General features: G+C 44.5%; 1 protein-coding gene and 1 long non-coding RNA gene across 51 annotated transcripts; one reads left to right on the top strand and one right to left on the bottom strand.

The window, feature by feature from the left end:
• Positions 1-385: 385 nt before the first annotated feature.
• Positions 386-27,988, bottom strand: STRADA (STE20 related adaptor alpha). Of its 50 annotated transcripts, none has more exons than XM_086356989.1 (15): positions 27,932-27,988; positions 27,643-27,852; positions 19,617-19,696; positions 17,167-17,224; positions 14,991-15,019; positions 9,317-9,419; positions 8,684-8,805; positions 8,391-8,594; positions 7,134-7,242; positions 6,907-7,030; positions 4,686-4,857; positions 4,056-4,160; positions 2,044-2,285; positions 1,722-1,764; positions 386-1,357 (listed from the first exon to the last, which is right to left on the bottom strand). In XM_086356989.1, exons 3-15 carry the CDS (start codon positions 19,650-19,652, stop codon positions 1,142-1,144), a joined length of 1,563 nt encoding a protein of 520 aa, XP_086213115.1. In that variant the 5' UTR covers positions 19,653-19,696; positions 27,643-27,852; positions 27,932-27,988; the 3' UTR covers positions 386-1,141. The 50 variants fall into 50 exon arrangements, with proteins under 50 accessions (XP_086213115.1, XP_086213121.1, XP_086213117.1 ...); XM_086356995.1 differs by having other exon boundaries at positions 386-1,253; XM_086356991.1 differs by lacking the exon at positions 27,643-27,852 and adding an exon at positions 27,489-27,642.
• Positions 13,183-14,550, top strand: LOC147351373 (uncharacterized). Its single transcript, XR_015147445.1, has 3 exons — positions 13,183-13,363; positions 13,583-13,738; positions 14,086-14,550. It is a non-coding gene; the product is annotated as an uncharacterized LOC147351373 (long non-coding RNA).

Here is a 27,988-nt window from a genome sequence, read left to right as displayed (position 1 = left end):
GCTCTCTGAGTATTAGTTTCCAAGGTAAGGAGACACCACAAGTTCTGTTGCAAAACAACCCCCTTCACCTCCTTTGCTTCCAAAAGGGAGCCTCTTCTGCCTGGCCTCCACTGGCCCAGATGTGGTCCCGAGGAAGGGCCAGCACTCAGACCCTTCCTGCTCCAAAGTGTTTTGATGGAGACAGGCTAAAATGGTCCCAACATCAGATAAAAACAAATCTATCATGGGTTTTAAAGGAAACATGTGTTGTGAGGCTGTCTCGTGAAGGAGGTCACTGCTATGCCTCCATGGGCATGCATGGAAACGCTCTCAGATGGCAGAACCCAGGGCGGGATGACCTGTGTCCGAGCCTGCATGGCCAACGCACAACGATGCCACTCTCCAGTGGATTCTCTGGAACTTTTTAATTTGTTCTGGCAATGAAACTAACATGGCATAAGAACTTAAGCCCCTCAGGCTGGGCAGCACCAAGGCAGCCAGCAGGGGTCAGTTAGATGGACTCCTGGTGGGAAAGGAAGGAGCTACCCAGATGAACCAAAGTGAGGTGTCAGGGGCCGAGTGAAAGGAGGATGGACCACCCAAGCCTTAATCTAGTGCTTAAAGAGAAAAAAATACCCTGTCCTTCAGTTATTAGGGAGAAGCCTGGGGGAATGGGGCGGGGTCCCTCCATGGACCTATAGGATCTGAGACTAGGGGAGAAGAAAGGAACTAGGCTGATGGGAGAGCCAGCATGGGAAGCCACAGCTCCCCAGGCAAATATAACCCTGGGCTTGGACTTCACAACCCCCACGGCCAGGCCAGGACAGTGGCTCTTTCTTCTGCAGAGGTCAGGCTGCCTGAGCTCACAGGACAGGGAATGTTAGATTTCTGGCCCCTCCCAATCCCTGGGTGTTGGGGTTCCCTCATGTCTCAAAAGCCTTGAAGCAGTAAAGTTTCTCTCCAAGAATTGCCTTTCCAGTCCCTAAGCAGCCAGCTCTCCTGGTGGAAATGTCCTTTCTGCCCCATCTGCCCCCAAGAGGGTGGGAATGTGGCCAGCCCTCAGGAAGGGTCCCGGAGGCGCACGCAGCCCAGGATGGAGAACAGGCACCTTCTTTAGAGGCTCAGAACTCCCAGTCGTCCACCTCCAGCTCCTCCAGGTTTGTTACCAGGCCAAAGATCCCACTGTGATCCTGAGACTGTCTGCCTTCAAAAGTGGTGATGGGGGTGACAGGTCGGAGTAACTCGGGCAGAGCTTCTGAGGCACGTCGCTTGATCTGGGGAGAGAGTTGCGGGTGGATCCTGTTGCTTCCAGCCTCAGGACATGGTGGGGCAAGGGACCATGGGTCAGGGACAAGCAGGCTGCTAGAGGCAGGAGTCTCTGAGGGGAGAGGAAGGAGCAGCGCCTTTAATGGACTTTGGAAACATGGTCATGTCTCTGACCCATCGAGAAAGTGAAAGTGTTAGTCATGCAGTCATGTCTGACTCTTCTGCCACCCCTGGACTGTAGCCTGCAAGGCTTCTCTGTCCGTGGAATTCTCCAGGCAAGAATCCCCTTCTCCAGGGGATCTTCCGACCCAAGGACAACCCGGGTCTCCCACACTGCAGGCAGATTCTTTACCATTTGAGCCTCCACCAGGGAGGAGGAGATAATATCTAAAGACCCAAAACTAAGGGGACTGAGGGTGGCTGGAGCCACAAGCAAGGAAAACCACCAGCAGGGGGCCCAGGGAAGGCTACTGTACCTGCTTGAAGAAAGAATGGTTCAGGAGGGTGCTGGCGCTTGGTCTGCAGAGGAAGAAGAGGCCAGCATCACCCCTGTGCCATTTCCAGAATCCTGCTGCCACTGCCTTACCCTCAGGTGCCCCTCTCCTTCCCTCGGCTCAAGAAACAACAGCCAGAGTGACCCAGCTGGCTTCCTGGCAAACCCTGTGCCACCCGCTCCCACTGTGGGGACTTCGGACTCCTCCAGGGAACCCAGACCTTTCTGGGACAGGTGCGTCCTCTCCAACACCCGCCCCAGCCCCGGGTTCCCCGCAAGGCCCACCCCAAGCCCCACAGGTGCACCTCATGTCCGGATTGCGCTGAAGGCACTGCTCCACAAAGTGGTGGAAGTGGGGCGAGAAGGTGCGGTGGTAGGGGTGGGAGGGCGAGTCGCCGTTGGAGGTCCTGGGGGTGCTGGGGGCCAGGCTCTCGCTCAAGCCCGAGTTGGCCGCGGAGCGCGAGGTGCTCATGGTCAGCTCCTCGGCGGGGATGGTGCTGGTGTCCAGCAGGCAGGGCACCGTGCCGTTCAGCTTCTCCAGCAGCATCTGGGGAGGACAGAGCCAGGGCCGGGCTGGAGAGGCCCCCGGAAGGACTAGAATTCCTTCACAAGTCCACTTTTCCCCAAACACATGAGTGATTCAGGGGCAGCAAAGACAGAAGTGGGAAAAGGCCTGTCACTGTCTTACTCTGATTTTCTCGACTCTGTACCTAGACAGACATCCACACCCTCTTGTCTAGTCCATCAGAGCTCATCCATCTGCGAGACTCACTTTTCTGAAACACGCATCTGATGCTATTACTCCTGTGCTCAGAAGCCTTTGACAGTTCTCCACATGCCCTAGGACAGGAACGGAACATGCTGGCCTGGCCCACAAAGGCCCTCGTGACCTGCCTGGGCTTCCTTCTCCAGCCACGCCACCTGGCAGCCCCGCAGAAGCACTCACACTTCAGCCATATGACTACCTCCTGTCCTCAGATTCTGTGCTTTCTTGACTGGGTCTGTCACAGGCTGTTCCCTCTGCTGAAAAGTTTCCTTCCACTGGAAGCTCCCATTCTTCACCTAGTTAATTCCTATTTGCCTTCAAGTCTCAAGTGTCCCCTCCCTGAAGCCGCCCCGGGTTCCCTCCTCGAGAGCTGCCCTCTGGCCCCTCTCCAGCCGCCTCTGTCCCCACGGGGCAGGCCATCTGTGGGTTCAAGGAGAGGCTTACTCAACGGGCACAACCCACCCCCTCCGGCCCCCACCACCTCCTCCAGGTCGAGATCATGCTCCAGGAACTTTGGCCCCAGGTAATCCTTGCCCAAAGAGCCCAAGTCCACCTCCTGGACTTGGCAAGATCTGGATAAGTCTCCTCCCTGAGTCCAGCTCCAAGGGAGACAATACAGACTCCTGGCTGCATGTGCGCCAAGAAGCCAAGGGCAGCAGGCAATTCAAAGGGGCGTGAACAGGGTGGGAGGTGGGAGGGAGGTTCAAGAAGGAGGGGACATGTGTTCACCGATGGCTGATTCATGCTGATGTACGGCAGAAACCAACACACTATTGTGAAGCAATTATCCTCCAACTAAAAATAAGTAAATTAAAAAAAGCGGAGGGAGCATGAACAGAAGGAGGCTGGAGATTGCAAAGGTATTGACTGGAAAGTGGTAGCACTGAACCTGAGAAGTCTAATTCTAAATTAGAAGTCGGCCTTCTACAGCATCACCGACTCAATGGACATGAACTTGAGCAAACTCCGGGAGACAGTGGAGGACAGGGAAGCCTGGCGTGTGGCAGTCCATGGGGTTGCAAAGACCTGGACATGACTTAGTATCTGAAGAACAACAGCTTTCAGGTATACTGATCAAAGTGAAAAAACAAAACATATTTTATAAACTTGAAAAACTTCTCAGGGACTTTCCTGGAGGTCAAGTTGGTTAAGACCACACTTCTACTGCAGGGGGCATGGGTTCAATCCCTGGCTGGGGAACTAAGATCCTACATGCCATGTGGTGCAGCCAAAAATTGGGTGGAGGGGGGGAAATGTCAGTTTAAAAGTAAAAATAGACACTTGGTATGTGGGCTCCAGGCCTGTGATCATGAGCAGCGCTTACTTCTGTGACCCCCACCTCCCAGGCTCCATTTCCACCACAATTATCACAGACACAAGTGAACAGTCACACAACTATACCCTCTCCACACACACTGGGGCTCTTGGAGGAAAGGCCTGGGGTATTCATCCTAGCATCTCGGGCTGGTGTCCAGAGTGTGAGGTCCTCAACAAGCATTTGTGGGAGGCAGACAGGAAAGGAGGACAGGAGATCCCTAGCTGTAGGCTCACCTGGGTGGCAGGCATGTCTTTAAAGGGGACGTGGCCATTGGCCAGCTCACAGGCCGTGATTCCCACACTGTAGATGTCAGACTTGGCATCGTAACCCTGGAGATTCTATATCAGGAGAGAAGAGCCACAGGTCACTCCACCGGAGCCTTGGTTGTTGTTCTTAGACAAAGAAGCAGGTGGAGCAGAAACTCCCCAAACTGGGATGAGCTGCGAGGCTTCCCTCGCCTGTACGCTGAGGAGTTGCTGCTATTTTAGAACTAAAGAGTGTCTGGCTAAGGCTGTGTGGGAGCAGGGGGGAGTGCCCCGCTTAGAGCAGGGATGCAGAGCGCCAAATGCTCGAGAATCTGGCGCTCTCTCTTCCCGTAAGATGGGAGCATCTCTGAAGGGAGTCTCAGTGCAGCTCAGGACCCGCCAGGGGTAATGGCATCACCTGCCAGGGACACAGCATACCTGTGCTGCAAGGGGCCTCCCAGGTCTACCGGCCAACAGGGGAGCCCTCTTTCCAAGAACCCCCGACTCCGCTCAGAAGCAGAGGGTGCCCCCCCATCCCTAGAACTTCCTGAAGGCCTCCTTGGAGGGTGGTATCACAAGTCGGTGGGGGCAGGGGCTCCTGAGATCCAGGGCACCGACCTGTTGGAGGACCTCCGGGCTGAGCCAGGGCAGAACCTTGATACTGTACTTGGGGAAGTCATGGACCACACGCTGCCGCTGCCCATGGCTGATCATGCTGAGGTTGCTGCGTAAACCCGAAAGGTAGACCTTCCCATCGGCGGAGATCAGAACGTGGCTGGCTTTGACGCTCCTGGTGGGCGGGGGGTGTGTGTCACCAGGCGGCAGAGGAGGCCCTCACAGCACAAACCTTTGTCTTCACACACTAGAACCAGTCAGCTCTCTCCCCTGGGGTGTGTATTATACACATACATACAGATTATTGCTTTCCTGGTGGCTCAGTGTTAAAGAATCCGCCTGCCAAGAAGGAGACTCAGGTTTGATCCCTGGGTCAGGAAGATCCCCTGGAGAAGGAAATGGCAACCCACTCCAGTATTCTTATCTGGGAAATCCCATGGACAGAAGAGCCTGGTGGGTTACAGTCCATGGGATTGCAAAAGAATCGGACGTGACTTAGCCACTAAACAACATATATATATACATATAATATGTGAGTACACATATACATACATATTATATATACCTGAACATGTATTTTTGTGAAAAATTCCAAACATACGGAAAGAGAAAAGACATCATGACCCCATTTACACATTACGAGGTTTTAAAACTTATTTATGTTTTGTTCAAGTTCTCTTTTATGCTCACAGACCACTGCTTCCTCTAGTGTCTTCCTCTTTAATCTGTACTTTCCGTCTGTAGGTGTTCTCACAAAGTGTACTACTGTTTCGCACGCATTTTCTGTTTTGACCTAATGGTACTGTGTTAGGCAGCCCATGTTTCAGGGTTATGTTTCTGAGCTCCACTGTGTTGCCAATGGTATACACCTCATTGTTGCTTCTAATTGCCACCTGCACTCTGGAGTGGGGTCTGACATTTACTAATCCATTCTTCTAGGAAAGGGCACTCATGTTGACTCTAATCAGCACGAATATGAACACAGATGTCTATGCACACATCCCCTGAGGTGCCTGTGGGAGGGTTTCTTTGGGGTGTGCACCCAGACGCAGCACCGACGGCCCCGGGTCTGAGTGACGCTGACTGGCTGTGTGGGGCCACCTTCTACCATGTGGATGGGAGGCCCACCTCCTCACCACACTGGTCCTCACCCAGCCTCTGAATCCCTGCCAGGCCCCCCACGGGCATAAAGTGACATAACCTTGTTTTCATTTGATTTTCTAATTCTTGCTGAGTCATGTGTGACTCTTTGTGACCCCATGGGCTGTAGCCCGGCAGGCTCCTCTGTCCATAGGATTTCCCAGGCAAGAATACTGGAGTGGGGTGCCATTTCCTACTCCTGGGGATCTTCCCGACTCAGGGACCAAACCTGAGTCTCTTAGGTCTCCTGCATTGGCAGGCGGGTTCTTTACCACTGTGCCACCTGCAAAGCCTCTCTGGAGTGTTCATATGACCATTATTAGTGTTTTGGGTTTTCCCTTGTATAAACTTCATATCCTTTGCTCATTTTTCTATTGCTTTGCTATCTTTTTCTTACGGATTCACAAAATCGGTTTTGGACAAAATGAACAGCTTCCACACTCTAACTCCTTTCTTAACTTTGTCCCTGGTGCCCTGTATTGGAAAGAAAGCTTTAATCTTGATATAATCAAATCAAATCCATTTTTTTTTTTGGCCTTATGTTTTGTGTGTGTAAAATATTTAGAAGTTATGGTGTGCCTCAGGTCACAAAAATATTTCCTTGCATTTCCTTCTATGTAAGCCTAGAGCTTGCATTTAGGCCTTGCAAACATCTGAACTACTCCTCCGCACATGGAATTAGGGAGAGGTCCTGGTTGTACCATCTTTCCTACCCCGAACTGCTTCTCCCCAACACCATCTACTGAGCAATCTGTCTTTTCCTGAGCCTCCCAGCTGAGGGCTGACTCCGGGGAGCACACCCCAGCAGGGGTGCTCCAAGGAGGGAACGGGTGGGTGCAGAGGCCCACATTGGATAGTCAGTCCCCTCACACAGTCCTCAGGAAAAAGCTGCTCAGTAAAGAGAAAGTCAGCAGCTTCGCACGGACAGGGCAAATGCTCCGCGCCTCCAGCAGAGGCAAGGGCAGGACTCGCGCCTCGACTTAACCTCTGGCTTCACTGACTTCAACCTTCAACCGTTCCTTTGAGGGCTCACGATCCCAGACACCGCTCGTGGAAAGGCTGAGAGGCCTGCGAAAGCAAGCACCTGTGCACGTAGCCCATGTGGTGGATGTAGTCCAAGGCCTTGAGCGCCCCCTGCAGGATGTAAGCGATGGCCAGCTCGCTCATGCCGTCCATGAAGTGCGTGCAGATGAGGTCCTTGGCGGAGCCTGAGGAAGAGGGCCGAGGGGACAGGGTAGGTAGGCGGCGCATAAGCGAGCTGCTGGCAGAGCGCACAGAACCCCTCTCCGCCAGGACCCCCTGCCCACTCACCGTACGCCATGAACGACGTGACGACCCACAGCTCGTTGTCTGCAATGAAGGTGGCTCCGTAGGGTAGGATGTTGGGGTGGCTGAAGAGTTTAGAGACGTGGAGCTCCCCCTGTAAGCATTGGTGAGCTGCAGTCAGAACCAGGGGGCAGCGACTGCCCTGGTGGTCCTGTGGCTCAGACTCCACACTCTGCAACGCCAGGGGCCCGGGTTCGATCCCTGGTCAGGGAACTCAATCGCACATGTCGCAACTTACAGTTCTCATGCTGCAACTAAGACCTGGTGCAGCCAAATAAATATTAAAAAAACAAAAAAGAACCAAGGGTCCCCGAGGAGAAGGCACAACGTGACAGTGGCAGCGTGAACACTACGGGGACCGAGAGTCCCGGGAGCGGCCGGGACTGGGGCGAGAGGAGCCAGGCTCTGCTGTCTCTGCAGGGAAGTCAGCCCTGCTCCACCAGCTTCTGCCTAACTCCGGCTCTGCCAGCCAGTCCTAAAGGGCCTGAGAACCATTCCCCACCGCCAGGGCAACTGCTGAGACAGCAGAGGGTGGCAGTGCACTGCCTCGGAGACGTGAAAACAAACTGCAGACTGAAGACTTGGGAAGTTAAAAGCTTAGCTCACCTTCAAGGGCCAAGGCACACAACTCCTCTTTAAGACAAGAAAACAACAACAACAAAAAATGTTTTCCTATTACAAAGGAAAGTGTTGTTAGAAACGGAAATGTGGAAAGAGCGCCTTAAGAACAACTACTAAACATGAGAAGAGATTTCTCCAGCGACCTCAGGTTGAGAGCTCCTCTCCTCAGCAGCAGCTATAGAAAGCCTAAGACTGATGGAATTCTAAAGTAAATTTGGACAAAAGATGTGAAAAAAAATTGCACAAAAGAACTACAGAAACTCCAGGGTCCTGGCCTCTGGGAAATGAGCCAAGGCCAAACAGCCAGCCCCTTCTAACCTGTCCACAGTTCTACAGAATGAAGAAAAGAATCACAGAACCCAGTGCGCTCTCGAACAAACTCAGGTATGCTTTTTCCAAATAACTGAGCTAGGATTGACTTTCTGTCCCACCCCGAGACCCACAAAACTACTCTGAACATATGAACTGGTATCAGAGCACCTTCAGAGGAGTTGAATTCAGAAAAACGCTGTAACTGAAGAAGGGGAAGGGGCCCAACCAACTGTACTTAAAATACACTGACTCAGGCCCTCCTCCCTGCACCAGAAAAGAGACTGTCTGAGTGTGGAGCTCGTCACTTACTAGTGTGTGTGTGAGCAGGGGCGAGTTACTTAGCCTCGCTGAATAACAGATACATGAATACATGAGCCACAATGCGTCTCTAGAGAAGAGGGAAATATACATCGGGCTGAGCAGTGCTGCAGAATCCTTAATACCAAACGTCCAAGATTCTTCACTGGGAGCTTCCTTAACTTCTTGGCTTGGTCTACCTTCGTTTCCTGCCAGCTATTTCAGAAGACAGATGTAAACATGCCTTGTAATTACTACTGGGACTAAGAGCCCACCCTCCAAGTGTCACAGTCCTTTCCGATTACCTGTAAGAATGTCACCATCTCATTGGAGCAAGCCTCGAGGTTAATCCTTCGCACCGTCACATACTCCCCTGTTGGTTTGTACCTTGCTAGATTCACTGTCATCAGGTCCTCGAATCCTTTGCCTAAAAGAGAAGAAGGCTGTAAACAGGGACAAGAGCAATACCAGCTTTCATCTTCTTTAAAGAGACTTGATTTTAGAATGAATATATGTATATGAGTAACTGAAATGCTTTGCTGCATACCTGACATTAACACAACACTGGAAATCAACTATGCCCCAATTTTAAAAAAAGACTTGATTTTAAAAGAAAATTCAGATTAAAACTTTCACTTCTGTTATATCTTGATTTTTTCTTCTTCCATCAGTTCCTTCTCAGACACCTATCCTAACTGATGATGGCCCAGGACACCAGGAGTGTGCAGAAAAAAACTGAAAAAGAGCTCCTCTCCTGAAAACGTGATTGATCTCTTTCTCCATACCTTGAAGAAGAAAACCACAGAAGACCTTCCCCAAAAAGCCAGTTTTGTCACCACATATCCTGATAACTGGCTGACAGCTTCTGGCACACATTCATCTGAGGATGCTGAAAAGACCACTGCGGTTCCCTGGAGCATGACAGTCTCGGACATTACCTATAACGGTGAGCAGCTCGTAACACCCTCCCTCCGGCAGGAAGCTACTCATGATCTCCGGCTTAGAGAAGGATGCTATCGACTCTGAGCTCGCCTCATTGGTCTACAGGAAAAGAAAAAAAGGTTAGTCAGAGAAACTTGGGGGCAGGGGTGGGAATGGGGAAGACGGTAATTCAGACCTATGAGGAGACTGGCATCTAAACACCCAAATCTGGACTCTGGAGCAGTTCCAGCACCGTTTGATGAGAAAGGTAAAGTAAAATCTCACCAGTTCAGTGCCGCCACTGGCACTATATTGAGAGTACGCGTGAGGGCTAACTACAAATGTGGATGGGGATGAGGGTCAGGCATAGTTGAGTTGATTTGCTTGTCCTTCCCAACAACTGGCTCATCTCATAGCTAAAAGCTGTGGCTTTAGCTGGCTCATAGCTAAAAGCTCTGAAATTCTTACCTGGGAAGGATGTCCGGAGAAAGGCACATTTAGAAAAGAGAAGGGAAATGGGTGGGTAGGGGGTTCTCTTGGATTTCCAGTTGCAATTAGGGTCCTATTTTTAAGATCCTGATGAAAATAATTCCCAAAGATCAAATGTTGAATCTCACTATTGGCCATAAGAGTCTCCCTCTTGAGCAAACCAAGAGGCCAGCCAAGGGATTTCCCTGGCAGTCCAGTGGCTTAGACTCCGAGCTCCCAATACAGGGGACCCAGGTTCAATCACTAGTCAGGGAACTAGATCCCACAGGCCACAACTAAGAATTTGCATGCCACAACTAAGACCCCATACAGCAAAATAAATTAATTTAAAAAAAAAAAAAAAAAAGAGGCCAGACCAGTCATTCCCTGACATTTCTAAGGGAAGCTAGAAAACAGCTAACACATGGGGCTACAGGCAGGGAAGAGAGCCATCGAGTCTCGGCCCTCATCCCAGGCAGCAGAAGGGACCTGCTCCCCGTGCACTTCAGCTGCAGATGAAGCTGGGTCTCAGCCACTTCGGATGCGGGCATCACAGGTGAGGTCCTGATGGGAAATGCCCAAAAAAGTAAATGGCAGGCCAATCGCTCTTCCTTCAGTTTAATAGGCTCAGTGTCCTTCTTCCAGATCTAACTTTATCTGTATTATTTAGGGACTATCAGTACTTTTCTCTTGGATCCTCTTTTCTTCAGATGTGTGTCTAACTGAAATGAAGACTCTTAGACCAGCTCGTATTTCATAGGCTGCGTTCATAAACCTGCCCTCTGGTTAGGAAAAGGTCTTCAAAGACTCAGAGGCTCTTGGCTCAGCATGAGCCAGCGGAGTGTGTGAGCTGAGCAATGTTCTGGTATCGCCTTGTGGGGGGTCCCTGACGTTTGAAACACATCTGCTTTCAAAACAACTGATGCTGCCAGTGGTGCAAGAAACCAAATGGGGTTTTGTCTCCAGCAGCGCTTACACTAAGGAGAACCCAGTCGAGCAAAGTTGAGCCTTGTCAGCAAACTGTAGTCTTCATTTGATTGACTTTATATGTCTGAGACTCACCTATATTGTTGTATTTAGCCACACTGTGTAATATTCACCTTATGAACAACTTCAGTCTATCCTTCAATGCTGATGGGCTTTTGGGGTTGCTATTATGAACTGTGCTACTAAAAACACACTCGAATGGGTCCCTTGACACATACATGCAGGAGTTACGCTAAAGCTTATACTGAGGAGTAGAACTGGAGGTCACAGAGTATATGAACATTTGACTTTAGGAGAAAAAATGCCAAATTGGTTTCTAAAAAGGTTGTATCAGTTTACACTCTCGCCAGCAATACTCTTGCTCTTGTCAACCCAGCTTTTCCTCAATACTTGGTGTATTTGGACTTAATTTTTGCCAATCTCTTTGTGGGTTTGATTTACATTTCCGATTGCTAATGAAGTTGAGCATCTTTTCATGTATTTATTGGACATGTGGATTTTCTCCAGAGTGAAAATGCCTCTGTCTCTTGTCCATTCTTCTACCACTTTTTGATTTCCCCAAAGTAGGCCCCATGGAACACTGATCCTGGCAGTTAATGCATAAAAAACAGTCGACACATCCAGTTAAGTTACAACATGCAGCACACTCCTCCTCGTGGACAATCACAAGGGGTGCACGCATGTTAAAGGCTTTGAGAAGTTCTGTAGTTTGACAAAAACTAACATTGTTTAACCTAACATATTTCTCAAAGATGCCTTGTGTGTCTTACATCTGTTAAATCTGGGGGAAGATAATTCGGGAAAGACTATCTGAAGCAAAACATACGGGATAATGCTAAGACTCAAGGCTTAGGGGCCAGGGAGAGGCTGAACTTGAACTCAGTCTGTCACTTGTGCCATGACCCTGGGCAAACCCCTCTGACCCCTGGGATCTCCGTTATCTCATCACTGGAATAATTCCCGCTTCACGGAGTTGGAGTTTCTGTGACAATGGGACGAGATGAAACATGTACAGAGCTCAGCGCTGCTTGGTAGATCACAGGTATTCAGTAAACATGTATTCTCCTCCCTCGCCTGCTGTCTACTTTTTGGTCGTTCTCCTGTTCCACAAAGAAGGTGGAACAGAGAAAATGGAGAAAACAGAGACTCCTAAATAGAGCTTGATCCATGGTTAAGGTTGGTTTGCTTTTGGTTTTTGCATGTAGCTGTGCTTTCAGATGCTCTGAAAACAGGTTCCAGGATCACTTAACAGCCACTGCAGCTTCTTCAAAGTCTCATCTTCAGACCAGATACTGGTTACACGCCAGGTGCCTCCCGCAGCTGAGAGAGATTCAGACCATCAAGGAACAAAATGGAGTAGCGATCTGAGCAAAAAGCCTAAGCCAAAAAGAGCTCCAAGGTGGCGACCCCCAGCTGTGGAGAATCTCAGCCAGGATGCGCTCATCGAGGAGACAGCCATCATAACCTTGAACCTGAAACCTGCTACACATATTCTCGCTCTGCTTTGCTGTTTTCTCAAGTATCAATATACCCTCAGGAAAATCAGGGTCGCCAGTTAACAGAAAATCCAAGGGGGTGCTTTCAGACCCAGCCCCTACTCTGGCCTCCGAGGATCCACCTGACTCGGCCGCTGCCTCACTGCCCAGACTCGCTGCACCTGACCCCCGCGAGCAAGTGGTCGTAGCAAACGCGCGCCAGCTGTGCCTTTGTCTGGATCACTCCTGACCTGCTCCTTCCCTGCCCTCCCCATCTTCTCACTGATGCTTCCTCCTCACCTCCGAGGCTGCAACTCATCTATTCTAGTCAAAGGCAAACAGGCGCCCAGTCACTTTATGATGTCATCTCGCTTCTTTTCCCCACTGGGGTCACTGGCATTTTCTTTGCAGTGATCACCGCAGTTTATCTGTCTACTGTCTGGTCTCCCATGCTAGAATATAAGCTCTGTGGGGACAGGGCCTGTATGTCTCTTCACTGATGTATTCCCCGATGCATACAACCATGCTGGCATCTACTTAAAAAAGAATCATTTATGGGACTTCCCTGGTACGGTGTGGCCAAAAAATGGAAAAAAAAAAAAAAAAAAAGAAAGAAAATTTAAGCCAACATTTGAACTCAGGAGGTTTTCTGCCCATGACCTTGTTATTCCCATGGGTTGAAGAGGAGAAGCAAATGTACCAGCCCGTTGCATTGGAGACAGTTCAACATACAGACCTAGCCTGTGAATGCCAGCCCTCCTACAACACACTCCCTAGCTCCTGTTACCAGGGGAACTCTGCAGATGAGAATCTGACACCTGCATGTGAGAAAGTCCGTGTTATTAGCAGCCAACAACTGGCCCCGATGAGAACACATCCGGAACGACTGTGTTTTAAGGTCTCTCCTCTGACCTCTAGGCAAAATGCCTTCTGTTTCTCTAATTTGAAAAAGAGGACTGTGAAAGACAGCTGAGTCCTGAGATAAATTTTTTTACACGCATTTTAAATAATTCCCTTTGGAAAAACTACAGATGGGATACTTTTTCTTAAAACTACCCATCTCCGCGTCTCTTGCCAAGAGTGCATATAAGACATACTATCTATGCACTAAAGCCATACTTCTGTTGAGCTTAGGTAAGGAATGATTCATTTAAGTACTGATATGATTAGCTTGTAATTTGACAAATGTAGTATTTCAACTGTCTTTGTGGACTACAGAAAAGTACTTTAAAGTGTTTTAGAAAATGAAATTCTTTAGGTAACTGGGAATATGAATGAGTTCATTGGGCAGTTTGGAAGTTTATGCAGTGAACTAGCGCTGATTGCTTGGCCCCTCTACCATTCTGTCCCCAGCTCCCTGGAAATGACCCCAAAATGGAGGCTTTCTGCGTTGTGGATGTTCCACGGTCTAAACTCAGAGAGAAACTGATCTTTATTTAGGAAAACAAACAAAGGCAATAATATTTTGAAAGGAAGAGGTTTGGTCTGATTTTCCCACAAGAAACACAGGTTAGTCCATTATACTGTTTCAGATTTAGACAAGGTCAAAATTCAGATGAAAAGGATGAGATATGAAGTCCATTCTCTTTAAACATAGCATGGCGTAGTTTTATTAGTGTAATGTGTACTCTCAAATTGCCTAAAGAAACTTATTCTATCAAAGTCTTTTCTTAGTTTCCCCTACCGTGAAAAGTATTTTGTTCATTCTGAAGCATTTGAAAAATACATAAGCTACTGATATTGAGAAATGACCATTAAATAACTTTGTTTAAAGAATGTAAAACAAAATGCAATAAAGCACACAGAGACGTTATCTATGAAATGCCCAACAAATAAGTACATTCAACTTCCCACAGGTTTCACACAGGATGACTTTTGGTATAAAATCAGCAGCTGGGGAAACATAAAACTATATACAACTGGCACTGGACTCCGGAAGAACACCTAACTGTTCGTATAGGGCACGTTTTTGGTCTCCCGACTGGAAAATATTCGGATCTGAAAGACAGGCACTGCCAAGCAAGCTTCGCTCAAAGATAAACTCCTAAAAAAAATCAACTCCTAGTGAGCAGCATTATCTTTCACCCACCTTGGAGCTGCCTGCAAAAGGCACGAAGGTCGTCATTGGAAAAGAGAAAGAGGTCTATGGAGGAAAGCGCTCTGATTCTCTCTGCATAAGACACTGAGTCACCGTATCAGAAACAGCTTGGTTTGCTGCTGTTATTCCCGTTGGTAAAATAAAGTAGAAGAGTCAGAAGTGGGACAGGATTCTTAAAACTTCTGCCAATAAAAGAATACATTTTCTGTTTTGTACATTAAAATCTGGGGGTTTGTTTTTAAAGTAGATCTGAAGTCCTGCCTTATAATCTAGACAAAGATCTATATTCTCTCTGTGGACTGAAATCTATTATTAATTGACTAAGGACAGAAAATATAGTACCACCAGTCACTGCAAGATAACCACGTTAGACTGTTGAAACTTTCTCTCTTTTTTTTTTGGAGAGGGCAGCCAGGTGACGGGGAGAGCTAGGAGGGGAGGAGAGAGAAAGAGTGCCTGAGATGTTTTTTCAGTTTTCAAAGTACACATCAGAATCTCTCCGGGGTGAAACCTGAGTCCCCACAAGAAGAATGATATTGCAAATAAAACTCAAGGGCAGACGAGCAGAAATGTAAAATGATAAGCCAACCAAAAAACCAAACAGAGCTCCACAAGCCAACTCCATGCAACAGCCACGGTGCAACAGCCTAGGAAATCACTTACTTTTCTCCGAGCGTCACCCGGAGGCTGCTCTGGAGTAGAGAAATTGGTTGTTGGCATTTTGTGTTTTTGGCAGAAGACACACCCACATTTAAAACAGCAATCACTGCACTTAGGGCTACATTTATTAATAGAAACCACTTAAGTCATTATAGCAAAAACTGCCTACAGTGCTACATATAAACACACACACACACAGAGATGCACAGTAAAAATGCTGCAGATATATGGGGTTTTAAATATGAATCTATGGCTCTTCGAAACTTGGCAAGACTCTTATTCTACAGGTATTTACTGAGTACAACTCAACTGCTATAGTTTCAGTTATACAATTACTTTCCATCAGCACGCAATATTACTTTCAATAAGCTGGTTTCAGAGTCTTATACTTTTATAAAAATTCATTATAAAATTATAGACACTGTTGGTGATTTCCCAGGGAGTACAGGAAATGAAAAATAGATTTGCCAAAAAAAGACAAAAGAAGTTTTAATACAGCAACCTGTGTTTGTGGGACCATTACTGAATTTGATTCTTCAGTCAGATACATTCTGTTCTGAATGAAAGCAAGGGCTTTTGGGCCCTCTGCTACACCTGGTGAACACGAATAAAGCAAAGCACAGCTTAAATAACTTTCTGCTCCAAAAGAGGACAACTTCTGTATCTGTGCTTTTTATTTTCTCCATTCTGAAAAATAATCGAAGTAAAGATTCTAACTGTAAAGGACTGGAATGATTACACATCTCCAAAATATCTGCAGGGTAAATTAGCCTCAATTTATCGAAATAAGATGTGTGTGTGTGCCGTGGATCAGTTTCCTGGTGTACAAACGGCAGGAGCGGTTGCTTAAGACAGCTTCTTACAGGCAAAGATAAGAAGCCAGGTGAACAGGTGAAAGGAAATGAAACCCAGTCTTCATAGAAGGCAAAGCCCAAGCTGTATTAACCTCAATATACACTTCATTAAGCTGTAAACGATATACAGAACAATTTCTTCATCCTCCTCAGATCAGAGACTAGGCAATTATCAAGACACCCAGAAATCCTACACTCAAGACACTCAAATCATCTAATTCACATAACCGGAATATTTTAAACTAATGTAAACTGGACTTCCAACTCAATTTTCATCAATGCCAGTGTTTACTTTTAAACCATCGTGTTACCATTAGTGATGGGAAGACGAGTATGGGAGCAGATATAGTATTTCTGTTCCATAAGCCTTGCCTGTATTGTGTAATTATTTTTATTCTTTATAATCAAAACAAAAATAACTCATCGTTTTTCTAAACTCTCATTTGTCTTTTACACAGCCCTTCGACAAAGTTCATGAATAATTCAACTCCAGAAGTTTTCTGAGTGGCATTAGGGAAAATAAATTAATAGGTACCACCTGGTAACTAACGTGTTTGAGTTTTCAATTACTCAAGTCTTTCAGGGTGTTTTGGATCAGCTAACCAATATACTCAATTTGATAAGCCATTTCTTTAGCTATAGGAGCTACAGTGAGTATCTGTGGTGTTTAGACACAAAGAATGGGGCTTTATTACTACTATTTTTATAGAAAAGGAATCTTCCTTGCCTTCAGTTAAGATCACAGTTCCCAAAACAGCTCAATTTGAAAATAGCCAAAGGGAAGGGGTTGGGTCTATTAAACCTCCAAACTGCAAATTTACTTTACTTTGAATCAGCATTTAGAATTTACATAGGAAGTTAGTGCCTTTGTGCTGACAGATTTTTTTCTTTAGTCTCTTTTAAGTCTCATGAAAAGATGAGTCAACTAGATTCATCAGTAAAACCATAACTTTTATATCACTGCTACCTCTGTCCTGATCATAATTTTATTTTTTAAATCTTCAAGGCTAGAGGCTTTTAAACACTTATTTTTTTCCCTTTAAGTATTTCAACTTGACAAATACTTAGAAGAAACATGTGTGCTTTTAAGTAAATACTGGCTTTTTAACAATCAAGACAGGCCAAGGACAACTAACTGCCAGATTAGCCCTCAAATTTGGGGGAAACCATGGATTCAAAAAAGAGCCAAATAAATATAACAGCTGTAACCAAATAAATATAACAACTTTCCCTTGGAATTGCTAATATCTATAAATTGATTTTAATTAAGAAAAGGGTAGAGATATTTATCCTGAACTGATGGCTAAAAGCCATACTGTACTTACCTCCAAATAGTTCCAAATCTCTTAAGCCCTCAACAATGAACTTTTCCGAGACCCACCGCTAAAGAGGAAAACCCCAGAGAGAATTAGTACTTCTTCCAAGCCACAAAAAATTAGCGATCAGCCATTAGAAAGACAAAAATACAACTATGAAAACTGAATCATGTAGTATAGTTAAGCTACATTACTAAGGAAAAGTTTTGAAAAGAAACTGGGATTTAAATAGACCAAAAACAATAGATTAATTCCTTGCTCTATTCTTCTTTGTCTAATTTGGTGAGCATTTCTTAAATCTGACAGATGACAAGTAGTACTGGCCCTAATAATGAGAACTGTTTTTGTCCTTCCTGTATATAAAACTGCCTTTGGGTTGCATCTTAGTCAGTCCATGGCTGTCTACTCTACATGCTTTGGGTCATTATTGCCAATTTGAAAAAAATATGAATTCACAGCACAGAAAACAGGGATGAAACAGGTTTTCACAAGCCCCTGCTGCTGCTGCTGCTGCTAAGTTGCTTCAGTCATGTCCGACTCTGTGCGACCCCATAGACGGCAGTCCCTTGGCTCCCCCGTCCCTGGGATTCTCCAGACAAGAACACTGGAGTGGGTTGCCATTGCCTTCTCCCAATGCATGAAAGTGAAAAGTGAAATGAAGTCGCTCAGTCGTGTCCGACTCTTAGCGACCCCATGGACTGCAGCCTACCAGCCTCCTCCATCCATGGGATTTTCCAGGCAAGAGTACTGGAGTGGGGTGCCATTGCCTTCTCCATCACAAGCCCCTAGTAGTTTGTAAAAGGAATCAGCCAGCTACGTATTCTTTCATCCAGTAGGGGTTCTAAAGACATCATCAACATTTAAATTTTCTACCAAGTTTACAAGGACTGAACTAGCATGACTGATCTATGGTTTCTATAACTGGCCTATTTCAAACAAGTATGGGTTTCCATCATACTAATCAGAGGTCTGGTTTCACCTGAATCACGTTGAGAGAGAAAAGCAGCTCATACACAAAAACAACGGGAACAAGGCTGCATTTCACTTAAGGGCTGGTATCACTTTGAATCAACATTCAGAGTTTACAATAGGAAGTTAGTGGCTGCCTGTGCGTGTGCCCAGCTGCATCTGACTTTGCAACCCCATGGACTGTAGTGTAGTCCGGCAGGGTCCTCCATCCATGGAGTTCTCCAGGCAAGAATACTGGAATGGGTTGCCAGTTCCTTCTCCAGGGGATGTTCCCCACCCAGGAATCGAACCCACATCTCCTGCACTGGCAGGTGAAAACCTTTACCACTAGTGCCACCCAGGAAGCCCATTGGCTTGAGGGTATTCTTTCCACTGGGCAGAGTTCAGGATTCTGGATTTTTTTTCCCTCTTAATAGCAAAGTATTCTTTATTTTTTTCCCTCTTAATAGCAAAGTTTATTCTTTCCAATATAAATTATTCTTATCCACATGAACAGAAGAAAAGGATAAGGAACATTCAGAAATAAGTTGCAAAAAAAAGCTGCATAATAAGGACTATGAATTGAAACGATACCATCATTCTCTATCCTTCTCTGTATCAATTTTTTCCTAGTAAAAAAGCAACACCCTAAAAAAAAACTTCATATAAAATATTCATATGCATTGTACCACAAAATATAATTTACACCTTAATATTTAAAGAAAGTGGTATAGTCAGGTAATTCCCTGGTGGCCTAGTGGTTAGGATTCCAGGCTTTTACTGCTATGGCCCAGGTGCAATCCCTGGTCAAGGAGCTGAGATTACACAAACCACAAAAGGTGGTGGTCTATTCACAATGTCTCATATTACATATATACTGTTAAAGAGTTTTAAAATGATTACTACTGGATTTGAATACTTGATAATAAATAAGACAGTCTTTTACGAAATCATGGAAGTTAAACCCAGTATTTGTTCCTGAGGTCATTTTAGCTAGTGAAGTTCTCAGGTGTAACAAAATTTTTCAGAGTCTTCAGTCAAAACCTATGATGGCAGTTCCCTGGCAGTCCAGTGGTTAGGACTCTGTGCTTTTACTGCTGATGGCCTGGGCTCAAAAAAGTGTTCCAATGATTACAATTTGATGCTGATTTTTAAAACCCACAAACTCACTGAAAACGCGCAGAAAACAGGCAGATCATTAGTGGGTGCATATCTACAATGAAAAGGGCCAGCAACTCATTTAATGTGTGACTGATACTCATAAAATAAGCCACCTTGTTTCTTATCAGACAAGCTGGTGGGCAGTATGATATTCTGTGTCTCTGGTCAGCGTGTGCCTGCAAGTTCTGTTCTGTGCAGTGGAGGCTGCAATACCTGCTTGACTTTCTACATCTCTCCCTTCTATATGATTCTGAGCATCACATTGGAAAAAAAAAATGTCTACAATATTTGCTAAAACACACTGCTTTTCAGAAAATAAAAAATAGTAAAGGCAGAAGAGAAACACTCACCCTAATTCGCTCTGGTTTACTTACAAGAAAAGACATGAGTTCCTAACGTGTAGACCTACTTCAATTTCAAAAATTTAAACCTAAAAGGAAAATAGACACAAGTTGTTAGTCAAGTCCGCTTTTGTAGAAATATTTGTTGATTAACAAAAACTTACTGAGTTTACCGTTAAAAGCACTGAACTAAACCTATAAATTGCTGGACTATAAAGATATTTTAGAGAAACTTTCAGTGACAATAAACCTGGATGTACTATGGCCAAATACATTCCAAAATACTGCTTCTCTGTAAGGAAAGTGAAGTTTGTTATAGGTTTTAAAAAAAATGTTTAATTTATCTTGACCCCTTTGTATAAGCAATTACCTTTAATTCTTCTGGTTGTTTACCCTTCTTTTTAATCATCGTTTTTACATGTTGTTTACATGTGATGACTTACCCATTTTAGACATTTATCTACTAACTTCCCACCACGGTAGGAGAAAACTAGGCTCTCCTACATCAACTGCACCCTACTTTCCTGCCTTCATTCTCCCAACATAGTTCTGACATAATTTTTGGTTAAAACCATGGTCCAAATTTACATTACTGAGTACACCAACATGGTTCTTGCATGCTAAGTTGCTTCGGTCGTGTCCAACTCTTTGTGACCCAACGGACTGTAGCTGGCCAGGCTCCTCTGCCCATGGGATTCTCCAGGCAAGTATACTGGAGTGGGTTGCCACGCTCTCCTCCAGGGGATCTTCGTGACCCAGGGATCGAACTCATAAGGAGTCTCTTATGTCTCCTGCGTTGGCAGGCAGCTTCTTTACCCCTAGTGCCACCTAGGAAGCCTGAGGACTTGGTTCTTAGCAGAGGCAAACAGTTAGAGATGACTATGTCTTTTGTCTTACACACACTTTCTCCCACCCCACCCCCAGCAGAGTTAATAACTGCCTCATTTTTTCACTTGCTTGTTTTTCCATATAGTTATTAACTTTTCCCAAATACCTCAACATTTCGGCTATTAGTCTTATCAATGTATTTTTCCATACACTCAAACTCATTCATTGCAATTTTTCCCTGGAGACTGCCTTCCTGAGGCCCTCCATCCTCTGGCTATAATCCAGACTAGCTACAAAGTATTCAGCCTTTGTAATGTGGAAATGTGGGTCTTCCAATTCTGGGGAATATTAGTTTTGTAGCAAGAAATAGCAACAGAAATTCTAATAGTTAAAGGTGTACTTCTAGGATTATCCACTAAAGTTATATTTCACTCCTACTTTACAGCTTTCTACTTTCCAGGAAACTTCTTCAAACTTTATTTTCCAACCTTTTTGCTAAGTTTTATATTTTTGTTACCCATTCCCAAGACCTTTTGCCACTTCTCAAATGTATGTTTTTTCATATCATCCTGATTTTGTTCTATGTTTGCTATTTATAGTTAAGAATTTATATCTAGAATGGCTAAAAGATAATACATCATGACCAAGGAGGGTTTAGTTCAGGAATAAAAGATCAGTTTAACATTAAAAAATGAATCAACATACACAAAACTGTTTTTGAAGCTGCTTGCAAATAAAGAACAACCAATTTTAAGGAATTTTTTTAAATGATGTAATTTTATCTTATTAACTGAGTAAACAAGTAAAAATACAATCATTTCAATAGATGGAGAAAAGCCATCTAACAAAATTCAACACTAAGCCACAAGTTTAAAAAAAAACCAAAAAACTCTTAGTCAACTAGGAATAGTCAAAAAGGAATAGGATAGAAATGGGATTTACCAAGTCAACTTGGTAAAAGATACACATAAAAATTTATAGCTAACATCTATTAATAGTAAGAAGAATGAATGAGTTTCCTCTAAGGACAGAAACAAAGCAAAAACATTATCACTTCATCAATGTACTAGTGGTCTTGGCCAATGCAAAAAGGCAAGAAGAAATAAAAGGCATACAGATGGGAAAAAAAGATGTAAAATTCTTTATTCATAAATAACAAGACTGTATACATAGAAATCTAGCGGAAGCCGCTCAGTCATGTCCAACTCTTTGCGACCCCACTGACTGTACAGCTCATGGAATTCTCCAGGCCAGAATACTGGAGTGGGTAGCCTTTCCATTCTCCAGGAGATCTTCCCAAGCCAGGTCTCCTGCATTGCAGGCGGATTCCTTACCACCTGAGCCACAGGGGAAGCCCAAGAATACTGGGGTGGGTGGCCTATCCGTTCTCCAGCAGATCTTCCTAACCCAGGAACTGAACCGGGGTCTCATGCATTGCAGGCGGATTCTTTACTAACTGAGCTGTCAGGGAAGCCCTATGTAGAAACCTAAGTTTTCTACAAAAAAAATCATTATACTTAAGAAAATTAATTTATAAAGATCAATTATAAAACCCAGTTGTATTTCTATATATAGCAACAACAAATCAGAAAATGAAATTTTAAAAATACCATCAATAAACCAATGGAAACATAAAATGATTAGGAATAATTTTAATAAACTATGAGTAAGACCTGTAAAATGATAAAACACTGCTAAGAGAGATTAAAGATTATCTAGATAAAAGATATGCCATGTTCATAAATTGGAAGACTCAATATTATTAAGATGTCATTTCTCTCCAAATTGACTTACAGATTCAGTGCAATGCTTATCAAAATCCCAGCAGACTTTCAAAAGAAACTGATAAGCTCAGGCTACAATTTACATGGAAATATTTGGCTAAAATAGCCAAAATAATTTTGAAAAAGAAAGTCAGAAGACTTTTATTACCTGAACTCCAGACTTACTTTATTGCTAAAATAATCAAGATGGTGTACTTTGGTCTAAGGATAGATACATGGGTCAATGAAACAGAACAGACAACCTAGAAATAGACCCATACATATATGGTCAATTACTTTTCAAGAGAATGACCAAAGTAATTTTATGGGGAAAAACAGTCTGCATACAACTTCATATTTATTTAGAAAAAAATGAACCTCAATGCTGACCTTATACTGCACACAAAAATTAACTTGAAATGGATCATAGAACTAAAGAAAAAGTTAGAACTACTAAAGAAAAGAGAGGAGAAAATCTTCATGATCTTGGGATAAGTAGAGATTCAAAAACAGAACATCAAGAGCATGAAACATAAAAGAAAAATATGACAAATTAATCTTTATCAAAATTTAAAATGTCTGCCTTAGAAAGACACCACTAAGAAACTGAAAAGACTGGGAGAAAACATACTCTGTGCATGCGTGTGTGTGTGTGTGTGTGTGTGTGTGTGTGTGTATCTACAAAGGACTTTATATACAGAATATATAAAGAATTTCTATACTCAATAATAAGATAACCCAGTTTAAACAATGGCAACAACAGATCTGAAGAGAAGATAAAGGAGCAGCCACTAAGCACATGAAATGATGTTCAACATTACTTGTCATCAGGGAAATGATGACACACACAAAGCCACAAAGAGATACCATTAAACACCCATCAAAATGGCTAAACAAAGACTGACAATACTAAGTGTTGACAAGGACATCCAGCTGGAACTCTCGTACACTGCTGGTGGGAATGCAAACAACTACGGCCCCTCTGGAAAATAGTTTAATAGCCTCTCATGACTCAATAATTCTGCTCTAGGTCATCTACTCAAGGGAAATGAAAACATATCTTCTCATTAACTTGTATATGAATGTTCATAAAAGCATTATTCAAAATAGCCCCAAGTTAAAAACAATTCAGGCATCTACCAACTAGTAAATAGATTTTAAAAATGTGGTACAGCAAAACTAATACAATTATGTAAAGTTTAAAAATAAAATAAAATTAAAAAAAAATAAAAATAAAAATGTGGTACAGGTCAGGAAGCAACAGTTAGAACTGGACACGGAACAACAGACTGGTTCCACATAGGAAAAGGAGTTCGTCAAGGCTGTCTATTGTCAGCCTGCTTATTTAACTTCTGTGCAGAGTACATCATGAGGAACGCTGGGCTGGATGAAGCACAGCTGGAATCAAGATTGCCGGGGGAAATATCAATAACCTCAGATATGCAGATGACACCACCCTTATGGCAGAAAGTGAAGAAGAACTGAAGAGCCTCCTGATGAAAGTTAAAGAGGAGAGTGAAAAAGTTGGCTTAAAGCTCTACATTCAGAAAACTAAGATCATGGCATCCAGTCCCATCACTTCATGGGAAATAGATGGGGAAACAGTGTCAGACTTTATTTTTGGGGGCTCCAAAATTACTGCAGATGGTGACTGCAGTCATGACATGAAAAGACACTTACTCCTTGGAAGGAAAATTATGACCAACCTAGAGAGCATATTAAAAAGCAGAGACATTACTTTGCCAACAAAGGTCCGTCTAGTCAAGGCTATGGTTTTTCCAGTAGTCATGTACGGACGTGAGAACTGGACTATAAGGAAAGCTGAGCACCAAAGAATTGATGCTTTTGAACTGTGGTGTTGGAGAAGACTCTTGAGAGTCCCTTGGACTGCAAGGAGATCCAACCAGTCCATCCTAAAGGAGATCAGTCCTGAGTGTTCATTGGGAGGACTGATGTTGAAGCTGAAATTCCAATACTTTGGCCACCTGATGGGAAGAGCTGACTCATTTGAAAAGACCCTGATGCTGGGAAAGATTGAAAGTGGGAAGAGAAGGGGACAACAGAGGATGAGATGGTTGGATGGCATCACCAACTCAATGGACATGAGTTGGGTAAACTCTGGGAGTTGGTGATTGACAGGGAGGCCTGGCATGCTGCAGTCCATGGAGTTGCAAAGAATCATACGCAACTGAGCGACTGAAGTGAACTGAACAGACACCAATGTAATACTACTCAGCAATAAAAAGGGACAAACTGCTGATATAGGCAACAATTTCAGGTTAAGGGAAAAAAGTCAGACACAAATCTTCATAATGTTTCCATTCACATAAAATCCTAGAAAAAGCAAAAGTACGACAGAAAGCAAGTCTTGGTTGCCTGGACCCAGTAGTGAGATAAGGGACCAACTTCAAAGAGACACACAAGAACTTTTCAGGGTGATGGAAAAGTTCTGTATCTTTATTGCATGGTGGTTATGTAAATGTACTTGTCAAAACTCAACAAACTGTACACTTGATATAGGTGTATTTTGTTACAGGTAAATTATATCTGAACAAAGCTGATTTTCAAAGTAAAATGACTAAAATAAATACTCAGATATGCTTTTGAAGAATCTAGAAAAAAATCAGCCACATTTCCATTCTTTTTTTCAGGTGGGCTAGGGTTGTGAGGGGCTTCCCTGGTGTTTCAGCTGGGAGGAGAAGGGGACGACAGAGGATGAGATGGTTGGATGGCATCACCAACTCGATGGACATGAGTCTGAGCAAGCTTCGGGAGTTGGTGGTGATGGACAGGGAAGCTGGCGTGCTGCAGTCCATGGGGTTGCAAAGAGTTGGACACAACTGAGCGACTGAACTGAAGGTTGTAAGGGGTTGTATAATCTGCTAAGAGATGTGAGAGGAGGGAGGTAAAAACAACCCAGAGAAAGGAATGTTAGTTAGAATCCAGTATAATGAAAAAAAGAAAAAGAGGGAATACAATTATTCTGGGCCACATCTGTGGTGATATGAGCCTGTGGCAGAAGGAATATTGAGAAACAGATGTGGATGGGTGGGAAGGAGGCTCTAGAGGGAGGGGATACATATATATAGTTATGACTAATTCATGTTGTTGTAAGGCAGAAACCAACACAACACTGTAAAGCAACCATCCTCCAATGAAAAAAACAGATGGATAAGGAGAAAGAAAAATAAGTTAGTAAGGACACCATAAGTCATTGAGTCTATCCTCCACTCTTTGGAAGAACAGCTTTATAAACACCTGGATATAAGATTATCAAGTCTCTGCTTGAAAACTCACTACCTTATCAGGGAACCTGTTTTACCTGTGAACAACTCTGATGACTTTTTTGTGTGTGTGTGCCTGAGTAACCGCAAAGAATAGTGTGTCAAAGACAAAATAGGAAAAGTCAGAGATGGAAGTTATTTTGGTGGAAAGATGAGTTTGAGTTTTTAAGTTATGCTGCAGTTAAGAAAAGTTATATATCCCAAGTGGAAATACCATTTAGTTAGAAAAGTAAGGCTGACGCTTAAAAGAGGGGTTAGAGATGGCTCTGAAGCTGTACAAGTGACAGAAATTCACTTTAGAAGAAAATGCTGAGAGAAAAACAGAAAACTGGGAAGTAAGCCTTGGGATAAATTCATATGTAGGACATGGAGCATCAAAGGCAATGGACGTCCCACGTGGCGCAATAGTAAAGAATCCGCCTGCCAATGCAGGACACGAAAGAGACAAGGATTTGATTCCTGGGTTGGGAAGATCCCCTGCAGCAGGAAACGGCAACCCGCTCCAGTATTCTTGCCTGGAAAATTCCATGGACAGAGGAGCCTGGTGGGCTACAGTCCATGGGGGTCACAAACAGTTGGGTACGACTGAGCACAACTTCAAAGGCAGGTAGGAAATGGAACCCAAAGGAAAAACTTTAAAGATCCTGCTTCCCCTCGTGGACCACTTACACTTTCCCAATCTATTCATCTTTTGTCTGTCCTTTTACTACAGGAAGTCCTACAAGACTGCCCCACCCAACCCAGGTTAGATGCTTGGCCTCTGTATTCAATCCTTATACAGACCACTCTCTCAACGGCCTACACTAGAGTCTGTAAAGGCAGGGAATGCATCTTGTTTACTGTTGCATTCCCAGGGGCTACTGTGACCAACACTTAACATGGACACTCTTGTGTCTGTTAAATTAATAATAGTGAAAATAATCAAAGCAGCAGACACTTATGGTGAACTTAGCATGTGCCAGCATCTGTGTTAAATGCTTCATGGAGATCAGCTCACAATAAGTTATTATTGATCCTAGTTTTACAGATCAGGAAATTAGGACTCAGGTTAAATGCCTAAATTACACAGACATGGGACTTCCTTCACAGTCCAAGGGTTAAGACTCCCTGCTTTCACTGCAGGAGGAGCAGGTTCAATCCCTGGTGGGGAACTAAGATCACACATGCTGTATGACATGGCCAAAAAATTAAAATAAAAACAACAACAACAACCAATAACCAAAGTTACACAGGCAAGTAATAGAGAACTGATCAGGTCTATTCCAAAGCCTGTGCTCGAGAAGCTGTAAGTGATAACAGAGAAGCTTAGGGAGAAGCCTCAAGACTGAGTGTAAAGATGTAATGACTGAAAAGGCATCATCTGATTTGACAACACTGACCAGATGCTAAATGGTATAGAAAGGAAAATTTATTTACCTTATCAATTTTTCTTTTTCCCCTATTTTTGTCACTGGTTTTCTAAACTTCTTCCATGTCTGGGATTACAACTATAAACACTGCATTTGGGTCACAACACCTCTAAGAAATCTAGTTAAAGGGCAACAGATTTAACCAATTCAACACTTTATCTTATGGCTGAATAGGCTTGAGGCAGATAATCAGAAAAGATTTGGTTTCTTCAACTTTCAGGGACAAGAAACAATGTTGGGGATCTCTAAAGAAAAGCATAGATCAGTCAATGAAAAACTGTCTTAATGCCACAAAAACATACTGGAATTCGGTTCTACCCCAACAAATGTTACAGTAAGAAAAGGATCAATTGGCACGTCTTTTCCTCTTTGGGATGAAGTTAAGTTCGAATATAGTAGGATACCTTAGCAGAAGGCTGGGCAGAAAAGTTGGTTCCCCATTTCCTGAAAACTTGAACAATTTTACTTAACCACTCCCCTCCCTCGCGCTCACTTCCCTACCCCCATCCCGCATCTCCACCCCAAGGTGCTGTGGGCACTTAAGCATTTTGGAAAACATGACAATCAGAAGCTCTGTTTAGGCTGATTCAGGAATACCTGAGCTCTTCTCTTAGGAGGGCTTGACCTACTGCTGCCTGTCCCGCCTGGGAAGAGATGCGGATGAGGGAGGCGCAAATGGGGTCCGGGGAGAGGATATGCCTCCTCTTCGCTACATCAGGACAAACTGTCACCTGGGCCCCAGGTTTCCCACCTGGAAATCAGGGGGGGAAGAGGAGAGAGAAAGCAGGCGCTCGCCTCTTCCGCCCGGCAACTCCGCTGCGGTGTCTCCGGGCCAGGCCCAAGCCTATTCTCTTCTCGGGCTACAGCCCCTCATTGTGGGAATCGAGAAGGATTCGTGTGTAAAGGGGGCCCGCGGAGGACGAGGGAGACGAAGGGTGGCCGCTATGATGAAGGCCCGCCCCTGAGGAGATGGAATCGGCGTCAGGGCGAGGAGGAACTGATCCCCGGAGCGCACCAGGCGGCCCCCGCCAGCCCGGTACCTGGTCCTGGAGTTAGCAAGCAGTCCCGGCCCAGTCTGAGCTCCGCCTCCTTGGTTT

Source organism: Bos grunniens, chromosome 19 (assembly GCF_055505025.1).
Source record: "Bos grunniens cultivar Pamir isolate PY7600 chromosome 19, Bosgru_T2T1.0, whole genome shotgun sequence".
NCBI lineage: Eukaryota > Metazoa > Chordata > Mammalia > Artiodactyla > Bovidae > Bos > Bos grunniens.
This window is presented reverse-complemented; position numbering and strand designations above follow the sequence as displayed.

Bases quoted from the DNA above. Each gene is read 5' to 3' on its own strand.
- STRADA (XM_086356989.1), bottom strand. From the start codon at position 19,652: ATGTCTTTTCTTGTAAGTAAACCAGAGCGAATTAGG. The intron at 9,420-14,990 runs GTAAGTGATTTC...CTTTTCCTGTAG, and splicing joins CGGGTGACGCTCGGAGAAAA to ACCAATGAGGCGAGCTCAGA. The intron at 8,595-8,683 runs GTAATCGGAAAG...CTTCTGAAATAG, and splicing joins AGATGGTGACATTCTTACAG to CTGGCAGGAAACGAAGGTAG.